General features: G+C 37.9%; 1 protein-coding gene across 1 annotated transcript in view; it reads right to left on the bottom strand.

Annotated features, from left to right (window-relative positions):
* Positions 1 to 434: 434 nt before the first annotated feature.
* The window catches only part of EIF3H (eukaryotic translation initiation factor 3 subunit H), an 86,267-nt gene continuing 71,382 nt past the window's right edge, over positions 435 to 15,319 (bottom strand). Inside the window, exons 5-8 of the mRNA XM_014870093.2 lie at positions 14,305 to 14,454; positions 6,147 to 6,267; positions 2,774 to 2,906; positions 435 to 695 (exon numbers count right to left, since the gene is read on the bottom strand). Of these exons, the coding sequence (XP_014725579.1) occupies positions 598 to 695; positions 2,774 to 2,906; positions 6,147 to 6,267; positions 14,305 to 14,454 (502 nt within the window). The 3' untranslated portion in view covers positions 435 to 597. The remainder of the gene's footprint in view (positions 696 to 2,773; positions 2,907 to 6,146; positions 6,268 to 14,304; positions 14,455 to 15,319) is intronic.

Here is a 15,319-nt window from a genome sequence, read left to right on the forward strand (position 1 = left end):
TTTCCAGATTCTGACTTCAACCCAGTTGGTGGCAGCAAGAGGAGATGGGAACACAGCAAAATATGGTGGGGACCAGTCTCCACATCCCACTGGTTTTGTATGCCCTGAATGTAAAGTCTACGAAACATTTGTGATACAGAAGGACCATTACACCAGACCGTCCAAACAGATTAAAACAAAAATGAGCAACTACCCCACGTGTCTAGCACAGTGCAGTTGTAACTTCTCAACCAAAACTGGGAAATCTTAAATTTCTTCTCTAAGTCAGTTATATTGAACATTTGTAATATTTGTTTTTGTTTCCGACTCCAAGTTAAATAAAATCTGTATTATTTGCTATGACTAAACATGAATAACTGCCAAACATTTATAAAACCTGAGTGACCACAGAAAATTCCAGTTCAATACAGCCAACAATTAAGAAAACACCAAAATAGCATTAAAATGTGCCTTTATTTTTCTTATAAGAGAATTCTACATAAACCAAGCTGACTGTTTTACAAGAGTTTCCTCCCAATATAATAAATTTTCAAGATGATCATGAACAGTGTAAAGCTGCAAATAACTCTTCATGTTGAGGGCTACAGCACAGTTTCTTCAGTTGTTGTAATCCTGGAGAGCTTGAGCCATGAAAAGCTTGCCCAGGTTCTGTGCATTGAACTCCTTAATATTCTGGCAGTAGGTATTAATTTGACCTATCAAAAGGAAAGAGTTAACCCTTATCAGTTTTGAAATTCAGAAAGACACTCCAGAACATAATTTTTCAAAACCCAAACGTGTGTGAACCACTGAGGATATGGATATATAGAGAAGCCACTAACCACTCTGCTCAATTACTCCACACTTAGGAATTTTACATTTTCAGGATGGCCAAATATGTTTGGGAAGAAGAAGAAATTAAATTAGGAGAATAGGTAACCTAAACTAGGAGTATGCTCAAAGAAACCCTTAATTTTCCAGCAATGCTACATAAAATTTCTGAAAATATATGTGACAATAGAAAGAATAAGCAAGTCTTTCTACTGAACTGAAAGCTCAATCACATTAATTCTTCAATTTAGCTGCCCTAAAAATCCTACAAGACTGAATTTCAGTTCTGTTCTTATGCATATGCTTTCTCTATTAAAATATTTGTAAGAAATATTTTTCAACAGCACATTGAAAATTGTGCCATTCCTCTCTGACATTCTGCTAGCCTCTTTTTCTACCTAACATTTCACTTTATTTGCTATTTCAAAAATTATAAGGGTATGAAGATTTGTCGGTGCTTTACAAATCAAACGTGCCCATCAAAACATTTTTATACTCTTACAGCTACAAGTTATTTCCCTTGTTAGCTAGGAATAGCAAAACACGAAGCCAGTTTAATCAAAATTAAGGCTGTTTAGAAGGCCAATAAACTCTCGATTTAATGCTCTATTTGAAAAGTTTTTAAATGCCTCAGAGACAAAGAGCTAAGTTTTATTCTTTATCCACAAACTTTACTTCATCTAAGTTGAAGTGGATGCTTTCAATTCTTCCCCTGACTATGGTAAAAGAACAAAGAGAGAAAGTGCTTTGGCTGAAAACTGTCTTTTCCTTTAAGTATAATAATTTTCAATTCCTTCTCTCGTAACGGGTGATTCATCCTAAGCTTTCACTTTCATAAAACACATCTACACACATCCCCTCTTCCGCTGCATTTATAAGCTCTGCTAGAGCTGAATATTTAAATACTTTAATGCTGCTAGGATTCAGTAACTGCTAAAATCTATAAAAACAACAGGGTTTTCTAAAAGACTCTGTAAGGAGTAATAAATCAAGAACATTATTTCTTCTAAACACAGCACTTATTATCAGTGTAAAACTATTAAATATTAAAATAATAATCTCTTGGTCACTTCAAAATTAAATAATTTCAAATCCACTTTTTTAATGTCAAAGCACACTTTGATGTACAGTACATTACCAGGATTTTGAATTTTCTCTCAAATTTTTGTACAGTTTTTTTGTTTGTTTTGTACAAATCCTGTACAAAACAACATGATAGCTATCTGATCCAAAAAACCTGCTACAGTTAAATAATTTGCTTTCTCATGACATTTTCCTAACTTATTTTACTTAGCAGGGCACCTAGTTTGTTGCTCTCTGTTGACACTGTGAGGTCCCAGGTATCTTTACCCTTCCAGGAGGCACAAGAGCACTGACAGTGGCTATGGCTGCAGCCCACCAGTGAACTAAAGAAATTGGGGGGTGGTATCTCTACCTATGCTTTGTTCCCATTTACATTTTCTCTTGCCTGGCAGTGCAAGAATATGGGGCAGTTTCCCTAAATCTCTGGCCATATAAAACAAAGAAATTATCTCCACTCTATTTGAAACTAAAAGCAAAACCTTCTCAGCTGCTGCAACAACCAGTTCAAACCTAGAAATGTTATCAATGACTTGGGGCTGCTGTCAACTGCTCTGAATCAGAAGTTCCAGCCCAAACAGCTTTTTCCTGAGTCTTGTCTGTACAGCTCCCGAACTTCTGGAACTGAGGGATGGGCTGGGGCCTGAGTAAAGGGAGCAGTTACACCCATTCATGCAGAAAGCCTCCCCCGTGGAGCATTTCTCCATCTCTCCTTTGAAATCTCAAATTTAAAATATCAAGGATAGGATCTGGAATGCTACCAAGCAAAAATATTACACGATAATGGCAAAGGTAATGAAAACTTAAAATGCTTTCAGAGGATACACTTTTTCCCAAGCATTCTTATGATAAAAGATAAGTTGAAAACACTGCTGAACATTACCTGCAATAAGGAGTGACTCCATTCTTGGAGGTGGTTGTGGTGGTTTAAAAAGCTTATTGATGTCCTCCTCAGGAAGAGGGGGCTCTCCTCGGCTTTGACGCTGTATATTTTCTTGCTGACGTCTCTGCTGATACTGAAAATAAAACAACAGAATCAAAATGCAGCAGGACTTACAAAGCTGCAAACAAAAAAATGCTTTTCGGATGTTTGCAACAAACTAGCAAGTATGTTTTTAAAATTACGTTAATGCAATTCGGGTTACTACAAACAATATAATGCAATTCAGTTTATTTCATTTCACTTGCAACAAGACATTCCCCATCCCACACACTGACACCTCAAATAAGTGAGATAATGGAGACACATATAGTAGTGAGGTAGCAGGGTTAGCTTCTACAATTTTTCAGAGATAAATACTGTATCTGCTGGAAAGAATAGAGCATGATTGATAAAGGTCTCCACTGCCCCACACAACACATTGTGTTGTGCCCCATACAACAGAGAAAAGCAAGGTTGGGATATGTAGGAATGAGAAGCCACCACCTCAGATAGTTGCACAAACCAGAATTTCTCCATTTTATGCAAGTTAAAGGTCAAAACAATATTAATGTGAAAGGAAAAGAGAACTTGATTAAATAAGGTATTTTAAGCCAAAAAATATTAACTCTAAACAGAGAACAAAGTGGTGGCTGAAACCAAGCATAATGGTTCATTTCTCCATTAATATGCTAGAATAGCAGCTTGTAAAAGTTTTTCTGATCTATATACATATATAAAAAAATTGTTTTCCATACTTCTCTTTGCCACAGAGATTACTCAAACTTTATAAAAATTGAGACAAACGTTTCCGCAGCTATCAGATAAACATTTCTTCTTGAGAAGCTCATAAATACAGAAACTATGTGAGATTTCATACTGTATGTGGCAGCGAGGATTTAGTTATACAGTTTGTCTTCAAAGTCCTCATATTCAGCACAACAAAAAAGCCTTTAAAGTAAGGAGACAAAGAGTACAGAGTGTTTTCTCTCACTTACTTAAATGTATCTGTGATCCAATGAGTTTGAAAACAGTTCTTACTTGGTGGCACAATCAAATGAAGTAATTTTTTTCCAGTAGTAGTGACAAATACATGTTTTTGGACAATGTTAAAAATAAAAGCTGAAATGCCCATATTTGTATGTGAATTGCATGTAGTTTCTTCTTTCTTTGCATTACCCCATTCACTTCTCAGCAGTCTGCCTATTATTCTTTATTGAAATGGCTCGCTCTTAATCACAATTGCTCCATACTAGAAATGAAGTTACGACCACTAAGTATGCTGCAATAAGCCACTACTAAAGCAGCTATAGTTAGTAAAGAAATTAAGTGAGGCACCATGGAACCTACTTTGCTCTGCTTTTCAAAATAAATAGATCCCCTTGTTGTTAACAAAAACCTTTGAAGTAGATGCCATCTTTCTATTCAAATTAGACAATAAAGGAAAAAAAATTCTCAAGATAACATGCATGAAGTTTTTATGTCCTTGGGAATTCCACGGCCAGGAGAGACCATTGATCATGTGCTGCTTCCCTAAAATATTCGCTAGCTACACTTTACTTAAGTGAAAAAAAGCAATTTTGATTTTAAAACAGTCAGTGATGAAGCCTTTTACATGAACGACAGATGCTCTTTTTAATAATCACTTACTTTGTGTGGCAAGACCTGCAACATTTTATCTTAAAAGTGATCTGGCCCATTTTCAGTTGGCCAACATTGAATCTTGTCATATCTCTGTCTGCTAGATAAAAGAGTTCAAATTTATTCTTCATGCAGGTATCTCTTGAGTAAGCAACTAATTTGTTAACTTATCACATTATGTGAATTCTGTTCACCAAAATCTTCTCTCCAGGCTTTCAAATAATTCTCATAGTGCTTTTTTCCAATTTACCACCATCCTCCTACAGACAGAGCATCTGTGCAGCAAGAGCAAAGAACATAATACTGTCTCCAAATACCATAACAGTTAAGGTTGGAGGGGATCTCTGGAAGTCACCTTGTCCAATCCTTCTGCTCAAGCAAGGTCACCTAGTGCTGGCTCTTCATACTTAAGATTCTCTCATCAATGGATTTTAATTCTAATTCTCTAATGCTTTGGATTTTAAAGAGGCCCTTTGGCACCAGAAATTGAAAGTCAGCATCACCCAATCAGCATCACTATTTTTTGATACCAAAATGTCCTTTTCAATCAGAGAACAGTCCAACTTCTTCACAGTCCCCTGGACTGTGTTTCTTTATTTCTAGATGCATGACTACATGTGATAGTACTAAGACACAATTTGGTTTGGAGCAAAACTTGTAGCTCCACCTCTTTCATTTACTGAATCTCTTATTCCTGTGTCCATGGTCTATTTATAAATTATTCTGGTTTATCATAAATCATTAATAAACATGTAAAACAGCAAAGAAAGCTAAATACCACATGTCACTAGAAGTGAATTCATTTGGTAATTGCCCACTGACTAACCCATTTTATAAATCTTCTTGTATTGGGTTTGTGTGGCAAGACTTTGGGGACCTACAAGGGTGGATTCTGTGAAAAGCTGCCAGAAACTGCCCCAATATCCAATATGGCTAACAGCAGCTGGCTCTGAGATGGACCCACCATTGGCCAAGGCCAACAGTCCCAGCACCTCTGGGATAAAATATTTCAGATGGGGGAAAAAAATGCCAGCAAAGACAGAGGAATAAGAGTATGTGAGAGAGAGAGCCCTGCAGACACCAAGGTCAGTGAGGAAGGAGATTCTCCTGTAGCCTGTGGTGCAGAACACGGTGAGGCCACTGTGCCCCTGCAGCCCATGGAGCAGGGGAGGAATGTGAGGGGACCTATCCCTGAAGAGGAAGGAACAGCAGAGATGTATGATGAACCAACCACAGCCCCTATTCCCTGTCCCCCTGCACTACTGAGGGGAAGAAGAAGAGAACTTTGGGACTGAAATTGAACCCAAAAAGTAGGGATGGGAGAAGGGAAGGTGTTTTAAGATTTGGGTTCATTACTCATGACTCTACTCTGATTTGATTGGTAATAAATTAAACTAATTGCCCTAAGTCAAGCCTGTTTTGCCCAAGATGGTAATTGGTGAGTGATCTCTCCCTGCCCTTAGATCAACCCATGAGACTTCCACATTTCTTCTCCCATGTCCAGCTGAGGAGAGGAATGATAAACTGACTTTCTGGGGCATTTGGCACCCAGCCAGAATCAACCCACCACACTGCTTCACAGCTGTATTTTTGAAAGATCTTGCTTAGATCCCAATTCATCTGTCTTGGATAACACAACCAAACTGTATTTTGTGGAAAGAAAATGCTCTCGTTTAGGTTTCTCTGTGTTACCAACCTGATGTTTCTGCTGCTGCTGCTTGCTTACGTTCCTCAGGTAAGTATTGTATTTAACAATGTCTTGGCTCATCTCATCCACTCTGTCCATCAGCAGCTGCAGACTCTTCCCAAGGTGATTACTGAAAGAGGAAAAACATTCATGAAAGATTAAATTTACTACTAAAAATAAAGATTTAGAATTAAAAGTTCATACTGTCTCTTGACTAGTATTTCTGCATTAATGGCACCATTTGCAAATTTTTAAGTTCCTGTTTATCTTTGATGACACTTTACATGGCATCTCCTCCTCTAGCATCTTTGCCTCACTGCAAATACCAAGATTAAGTGTTTTGGTCTTTCCAGGAACTTCCCAGTAATGAAAAAACAATGCCTTGAATGAATTTTCAGTTATTAGAGATGCAGGTCATACACCTAAAAGAAAAAAAGTCTGATGCTTTTGTGACATGCAACCCAAGCAATGCTCCAGGAGATGTGCTCAAAGTGTTTGGTTTCAAATTACTTTTTAAAACTCACTACTTGAATTTGTTTTTTCACAAATTTTTAATTATCCCTCTGTTAAATATTATTCTGAATAAGAATAGTTAAATATTCTTCAGAACTCCATCTCATTAACTAGTCTATCACACCATGCCTGGAAGTTCAGCAGACATGGTTTGATCCTAGCTGTTGAGAGAGAGTGCTGTGTCCTGTCCAGCCAGCTCCACATTCCATACCATAGGCAACATGGAAGCAGCAGGCTGGGCGCGTCCAGCTCCAGTTATGCGATCTATGGCCTTGGCCAGACAAATGCAGTCTGTTAAACAACTTTTATTGTTACCATTTTTAGCAATGGATTCAGTATTTTGCAGGAATGTTCAACTTAAGGTATACCTTCCAAGTCAAAGTTTTGGAAGTTTTAGGTTGGTGCCCATGGAGACATCCTCCTAAATTGTAGACAGGGTAGAGCAGTGAAAGAAGGACACTTTCTGCTCTCTATTGATCTCTTTGATCAGAAGCTGGTTTGTTGGCTCTGCTGTCCTATTTGGCTGAAGACCAACAACTCAAAAGATAAACTCCATCTTTCTCTTCCTCAATTGAAATCCACTAATATTCATGAGTTTCTTTCCAATTAAAAGTTTGGTGCACTTCAGTGTCAGAATCGCATCCTTCAGTCACTGTTCCACCATGTTATCTGACAGTCTCTCTTCTTTCATAACACTTTCCTATCATCCTACAGCCTACGGACAGGTGAAACTGTACCTGGAAGACACAGGCATAAAGTCAAAAGAGAACCACACGTAATACTATGCACATCCCTCTGTAAGTGTAAATTATTCCCCAAATCCATAGAACTCATAGCTGTAGACAGAAGCTGGCCATGCACTTAGGAATACCTGCAGAGAACAGGGCTGGAGACACCCTTATCTCTGAGTACAAGGACAGCTGTTTCAATCACTGAGCTGCTCACTGAACAAAGGTCTGCATCAGGAACTTCAGACCACAATTTATTTACAAGCCAGAGTGTTAAATCTCACTTGCGTACAGAGGCAGATGGTGAGAAGGATTTTAGCTCCACAGCAGCAAGAAAGGCGCCACTATAATAATTATTTTTAAACTTCTTGGGTTTTTTTTTGGTTGAACATTTCAAGCACATGATATTTAGAACTGTGGAATATTGCCATGGCTAGGGGTGTGCGTGTTTTTAGTTTTTTATAGAGTTTATATTGTATGGAGTTAGTGTTAGAACTGGATATTATCAGAAATGCCTGTGTAGGTACACATTAATAGATTTGTAAGGTATGTGCACAACAGAAATACATAATTATTTTACAGATAGTGTCCATGTGAAATATAGCTGGTTACAAAGAATGATTTTATGTGAATCTCTTTGGGACCAGCTTAGTACAACAGAGCATAGAAACAGAGAGTTATTGTCAGAAGTTGCAGTAACACAGTGTTTCCTCTCATTGCTAGGGCAACAAAAAACAGATAACTTAAACAGATGTGAACTGAGACATGAAGTGATAAGTATGCTGCAAATACACAACCAGCTTTTTCCTCAGTTCTCATGTGGCTGATACCCTTTTTTGCTCCATCTCTTAAAAAAACAGAAAGACAAATAGGAAGCAGTTTGTAAAAATGTACATGTACGATCTCTAAGCAAGTTTTATTCTGCTGAAGTTTACTCTGCTGATACTTAGGAAGTTAGAGAACATTGCTCCAGCCCATAACACTCATCACACATTTAATTTGCCCAAAGGGTGCTTTAGACACCTCCATACATTGTGCATTCCCTATAGCAGATCTCAAAGATCACACTGCCAGGTACCTAAATGCCCAGTATGCCTCAACACAACTGAAAAAAAAAAAAAAGTTTAAAAATATATAGATATTTTTTAAAAAGTAGTGCCAGTAAGTGCTGCTTGCATCCTTATCTAGACTCACTTCCCTACAGGGCTCTGTGACTGTCAAGTGTAGACAATGTGGAGCTCAGCACTTGCATTTGTTGTTGTTCTGGGGGGATCAGTAATAAAGAAACTGCAATTTCAATGGCTGCATTTCAGTCAGCAGATTCAGCAAAAAAGTCAATTAAATTGAGTTTCCATTTAAATTAGCGAGTAATGCAGACCAACAGGAACAGATCTATAAAGCAAAACAGCTGGTGTTGAGAAACCAATGGCCATGCTACATGCGTTTGGGGTGGGTTCTTATCACTTCTTCTGACATGCTCCAGTGATCTGAAAGTAGCTGAGGCACAGTAATTATCCTCCCAAAGCCTCTTTTCAGTTTATTTTCATCTGAAACAAATCAGGTCTGAGATCAAACAGTGGTGATCTGAGAGCACTCTTCAGTTGAGCTAGAAGACAGCTCCACCTTAAGATAGCACCAGGAGACCACCACTCCCCTGGTACAGTGAATCTTCATGGAAGAAAACTATCAGCTTTCATACTAAGCATCACATAATCCCCCCCCTCACATGTGGACTGTGCTCTTTTTCGTGAAGAAATACAGATAATAAAAGGGGGGGGGAAATTAAAAATCAGAAGAAATACCTGCCATGTGGATTCTTACATATCTAATGAAGAATAATCTAATGTGAGAGCACTCCTTCACCACAAGTGCAACCAGAATCATGGACCTGTAAGACCATGGACCCACAGAACTTATGGAAATTAATCATTTGAGACTTATTTGTGTAGCTTAGATAGCACAATCAAAAATGCCCCAAAATGACAAACACATACAAACTGCCAAAGGGAAATGTCAAAGCCTCTTTACATCATAAAACACACTAGCAACTATAGGTTGGAAAGCAGTTTCTTGAACTGTGCATTTTTGCTGTAACCCCAACATGTGATGGGGTACAATTGTTTACCCACAAGGACAGATATCTGATCAGGTCATTGACACAGTTTACTTCCTTGTTTAACAATTACCAAATACAAGGGTCAATTAACTCTGAGGGTGAGAAGTAGAAGCCCATGAGCAGAGTAGCCTAATCTGCAGATAACAGTGATGGTCTTTCCTGTCTTGTTCTTCCTGCTGGTGAGCCCTGCATTTGGCTGTGATGCAGTCCAGCATCCACAGAAAGAACTATACATTAAGTGAACTCACAGATCACTCACTGCACAAAGGCATCCTCTTAGGATACAGATCTGGTAAAGAGACCTGAATGCAAGCCTTCCTCTTCCCAAGGGAGTGCTCATACCACCAGAGCCTTCCTTTGCAGATATATTTTAAGGGGAGCAAAGGTCCAGTTCACTGTTGCCAGCAAAGGCAGTTTAAGAGGTTCCAGCATCAGCATCTCCCTGCCTCTCCCTCTTTGCCCAAAGGTTACAGTACTCTGAGCCATATGGATTCAGCTGTTTGCGTGGGCATGCTTCAAACTCATTCAGTGAAACAGTCCACTGTAAGTGCAAAAACACCCCCTGTTGGGGTTTCTATCTTTCTTTTTTTTTTTTTTTTTTTTTTTAGAGAGGAAGAGGGAAACGCTGAAAGGGAGGAGTGGGAGTCTGACTTTTTCCATCAGACTATTCCACAAAAGCTGTATTCTGAAACAGATGAGGAAATAAAAATCTTTGAGGGTGGGAGGGATGTAGAGATGAAATGGGGGTAGTGGGGAGAAACAAGGCAAACAGCTGGGACTGGAACCTCAAACTGGCTCTGCTTCTGTAGCATTCGTAATGGGGAATTACACATGAAGCCCATATTTACTTCAGCATCTTTAATCAGAAAAGGAACTCCAGACACACTTACTAAAGGTCTGAAACACCCAAAATGAAGCTTCAAGTCAGACACCCAAGCTTCAAAGAGAAGCAGCAATTCATTCCCGTGCTCCCAGTGCCCGTGTCCTGCTCACCAGCTCTGCCTGTCTGTAGGCGCAGCTCCTGGGGCTCAGCTGGCACAGCCCGAGGCTGCGTCTCTCTGCTCCCCCGAGACCCGAGCCACGGTGCTGCACCCAGGCACCGAATTTTGGGCTATGCCAATTCTGAAGCTGGAGATGTTCAAAAAAGACAGCCTTCTAAAATTGCCAGCAATTGCCATAATTGGACCCCCTCACTTATTTAATTTTATTTTGCTTGTACCATGCCTAAGGAAGATGAGAACAAGGAGCAGCAAGAGGAAGCGTTAGAAAATGCTATATTTGCTGCTCATTTTTTCCACTTTCCATCAGCTCCACTGAGGCCCCTCTCAGCCACTGCTTTTTGGGAAAGATGCCATCCTGTACAGAATTCTCCTGGTGGGAATGGCTTTGGGTGGATTTGAGAAGTACTGCTGGGCAAAGCACATATTTTTGATTAAAAATTTGTAAGGTACGTTCCCACCATTTAGCAGAACTTGTTTTACATCTCAGCATTTCAGCTTGAGTTCAACCTGTGCTGTTTAAGAGGATTTTGTTTGAATGAGATATGTAAGTCAAGAGTCTTGAGTTCCATTCCATTTTCTATTCTGACTTTGATGTGTGCCTTTGGGCAACACATTTACTCTCTGTGTCAGGTTCCCCCATCTGCAAATCAGAGATTTTCATAATTATCTTAATAGTCCGTTAAGCACATCGAGAGTTTTGAATAAGAAGTGCAACGTATAAAGGTTAATATTGTCTTTAAAAGCCACCCTTCAAAAGCAACCCTTCTTATGTTACTTCTGCAAAAATACTGCATCTGATGTTTGAAAAATATAACTGCCAAGTAGATGTTAGTGCAGTAAATGTTCAGCACATGTTTGCTTCTACTGACGCACACTATTAGAAAAATTGCTTGAGACAAATTGAGATATTATAGAACAACCCTATTATGAAGCTAGACCACAAAAAAGCTTTTTTTAATTTAAACTAGATCATCAATAGAATAAGGAAGAGATGGATGAGAATGAGAAAGTTGGTTGTAATTACTTCTCTGAAGATCTGGAACATTATCTGACAGGATTTTAATTCCTGAGTCTCTATCAAAAGACTGGCAGTACTCCAAGGTCTTCAAGACATTTTGGTCCTTAAGGGTAGCAGGATAACTGTTTGAGTAAAAGGCCTTTACTTGCTATTACTTGCTAGCCTTGTGCTAGTCTGCCTTCAACTACTTTGCCTAGAGTAGAGTCAATTCATATTTCACAAGAGAAATACCATTTTACATCCAAAAAAGTGAATTACTATATACAATTGTCACAAATATACTTCAAATGGAGAAAGATGCTAAGGTGTAAGTACCTCAAATAAGTACAGCTTTAAGCTCAGACAAGATGGGTGACTGAACATGTGAAAATCTTGAAGAAGCAAGCTCTCCAGAAGAGAGGAACTATGGATAAATAATTTTATTGCCAAAATCATTGCTTCAGAGAGTATAAAAGTTCAGGGATGCTGAAAAAGTCCCCCAAAAGCCCAACAAATCTGAAACTCCAAAGAAATAAAACAACAACAAAAACCCGAACAAAAAAACCAAACAAAAACCCCAAACAAACAAAACCCCCACACAATCAAACAAAACAAACTAAGAGAAAAACAAAAAAACAAGGACAAACCCAAAAAGTAGCTTTGAAGTTACTGTCAACAACAACAAAGTTAAGTGAGGAAAACATACACCAAAATTAAAAGTTGATATCTGACATGTTTTAGCCTAAACTGCTGAAGGACAAAATTAAGGAAAATGTGAAAATAAAACTCCAAAATAGTGGAGGTTTGAACTCTCTATTTCAGGTAATATATGCTTTGACAGAGCATATAGCTGAATTCAAGTAAAAACTAACTAAATATTTCAGCAGGCAGTACAAGTCACCTAACGTTGACTAAACAAGCATTAAAATGCTTTAATTTGCCACCTGCTTTGCTAGTTATACCAATATAAGATATAATTGAATGTAATCTGCCTGGTAACTAAAAGTAGCTATCAAATATTTGAAAAAGGAACATACAAAAACCTCCAAACAACCCATTGGAGTAATTTCTCTTTCAAAGCAAACTAAGCACCTTAAGTTCCTCAAAGAGACCACATAAGCTTGAAAAATCTGCCAGGAAAGTCTGTTTTGAGTTTTAGGCTGGTACTTCTCTTGGTCACCTTTCATTCCCTTTACTGATACAAAGACCAACATAAAAGCCTGTCTTGCACCAGACATTTAATACCACAATGGAAAGTAATTTGCACCGTTCTTATCTTTTACCTTGAGTCAGGAGAGTGGCATAGAACAGTTATTACATAAGACATAAAGCTGTGATTTGTGATTTGTTCAAATTGCTTTCCATTTCCAGAACTGTACTGTGTCACTAGCAGCAGCCCTTACTAGATCCAGGGTGCCAAACAGTCCCAGCCCTTTATACAGGAGGAAACCCAAAGAAACAACGGAGGGCAATGCTGTCAGGTCACTGGAAAACTTCTGAATCCTCAGCATGGTTCTCTTTTTCACTGTAAAGTGATAGAGCTCACAAGGAATCAAATCATTGTCATCACCTACATCCAGTGCTCACTCTCCTGAAATGGGAAAAGCTTTGTGATCTTTGACCATGGGAAGAAAATGACTTACAGAACACCTGCAGAGTCAAACAGACTGAGTATCTCGGCAAGAATTCTTCACTTCATTAACTCCAGTGTGCAAAGTAACAACTTTACTGGACAGAATTATTGACTAAGTATTACTTGTGGCATTTGCAAATACCCTAGCAGAGCTCAACCCTATACCTGTTCTCTCTTGATCACTTTCTCTAAAAGCTCTCAGATCCCTCAGAACATCCACACAAGCTCAAGTAGAGAAAGTGGAAAGTTTATGCTAACTTAGGCAGCATAGGGACCACTAGGAATACAGATCAATTAACTTCAGCCTTACATGATGGGGGAGGGAGGAGGAGCAGGAGAAAAAAGGAAAAAGAGAAAAGGCCACTAGGATCAAAATCTTGGTAGACAATAATACCTCGATGCCAAAGTAGTGTTTTACCCCAAAAACCTATTAATGAATACAACCCAGCTTCTACATGCAACAAGATAATGCATTATTTTGTGCATCTCGTTATTTCGGTCAGACCAATAATTCAACTGTATTGTGTTGCATAAGATTTAAATACCACCAAATTTTTGATCATACTGCTAGAAGTCATGCCTACTTTGTTATCAAAAGCATATTTTCAGGGCAAAGTGCTACAAGAAGAAAAAGTTTTTCTTAGACGAAGTTATGAGAAAATCATTTTAGAAACTCTTAAAACTATTTCTGACATAATGAATGCTGGCTGTCATGAGAGTCAGCGGCATTTCTGCCAGTTTCTCAGAGCCTTTATTATTTTATTTTCAAATTCATCCTACTACCAAAGTAAAAGAAATGCAATTTACTTTTTATTAAAATAATTTATGTAATTACTTCAGGAATATTTAACAAAACCAATCTCTTTATAAATCTATTTGCCTGAATTTTCTGAGTGCCCATATTTTCTTGAAGAAACACACTCTTGTGAAAAATTTATACATTTCAAGCACTGCAAGTGTTTGAGGATTACAGACTGAATTTAGTCCTTGAATCTAATGCTACAGTTTTACCATGCAGTTTTTCCTTCAGCAAAACCATGAAGGGTAAAGTGTTAACCCCATTAAAAGTCAAGGCAAAGCTTCCATGGACTGTAATGAGACTGGGATTTCACCCAAGGTGTTAAACTGTGGTTTGGGAAAGCGAATAAAAGTACATCCATTATTGTAACAAGTACTTACCTGCTAGCCAGACTGAGCAACTCATGTCTATCAGCTACTGCAGATTTCTTTTCCAGCTCCCACAACATGACATTGATCAGGTATGAATTCTTAATTACGATAGGTACTTCTTCAAACATGTTTTCGTATGCAATATTTGCTTTTTTCAAGCTGTGAAAAAAGTTATGGAATATTTACTAATATAAACAGTAACTCTCTTATTCTCTTTGTTGAATTGTTGCTCCAACAAACAACAATTTTGTAAAAATTCTTGATTTTCACAGTTCCACAATTAAACAAGAGCCAAGTTTTGTTAAGAAAGCATTTGCATGGCAAAACCTCACATTTACAAAGACTAGGAAAAGCTGCTCTAGGAAAAACTCTCGGAAGACAAGCAGCTGCCTTGCTTGTTAATAGATTACCTACGTGAAAAGGACTCCAGCAAGAGACTGTACTGAAAGGATTAACTCTGCCCCTTCCAAAATATTTCACTGATTTTCCTGCCATCAGCGTTTCTCAAACAGAACTGAACAGTTAGCTACCACATGATGCTAAAATATCTTTAAATATCATAACTACTACAATGAAAAACCATTTTCCCAACAGCTGAATAATTAAAATTTTTACTGACCAAAAAGTTAGATTCAAAAAATATTTTAAGTTTGGAACAATTAAATACTGTGGTGAATATTAAAACATAAATTTTCAGAGTGCACTTTTTTACAATATACACACAAAAAACTACTGCTATTGCTTTATAATAAAGTAAATAAAGCAAACAGTAATACCTTTCATAAAATCTGTGTACAAAAGCATGATTTAGAAGTTTCTAAGGAAATAGTCTTAACTTCTTTATATTCGTACTGGATTTTGGAACAAAAACTTTTGCTTTTTGCCTCCACCCCCTTTTTTTTTTGTACTGACCACAGATTTGTTTGTTCATCATTAAAGTTTTAGACACTAAGCAATGAAATGAATACATTTTTCGTCAATGAAGTGATTTTAACAAGTGTTTGTTGCTTTTGCTATTGAACAC

This window comes from Sturnus vulgaris, chromosome 1 (genome assembly GCF_052056855.1).
Source record: "Sturnus vulgaris isolate bStuVul1 chromosome 1, bStuVul1.hap1, whole genome shotgun sequence".
Classification (NCBI taxonomy): domain Eukaryota; kingdom Metazoa; phylum Chordata; class Aves; order Passeriformes; family Sturnidae; genus Sturnus; species Sturnus vulgaris.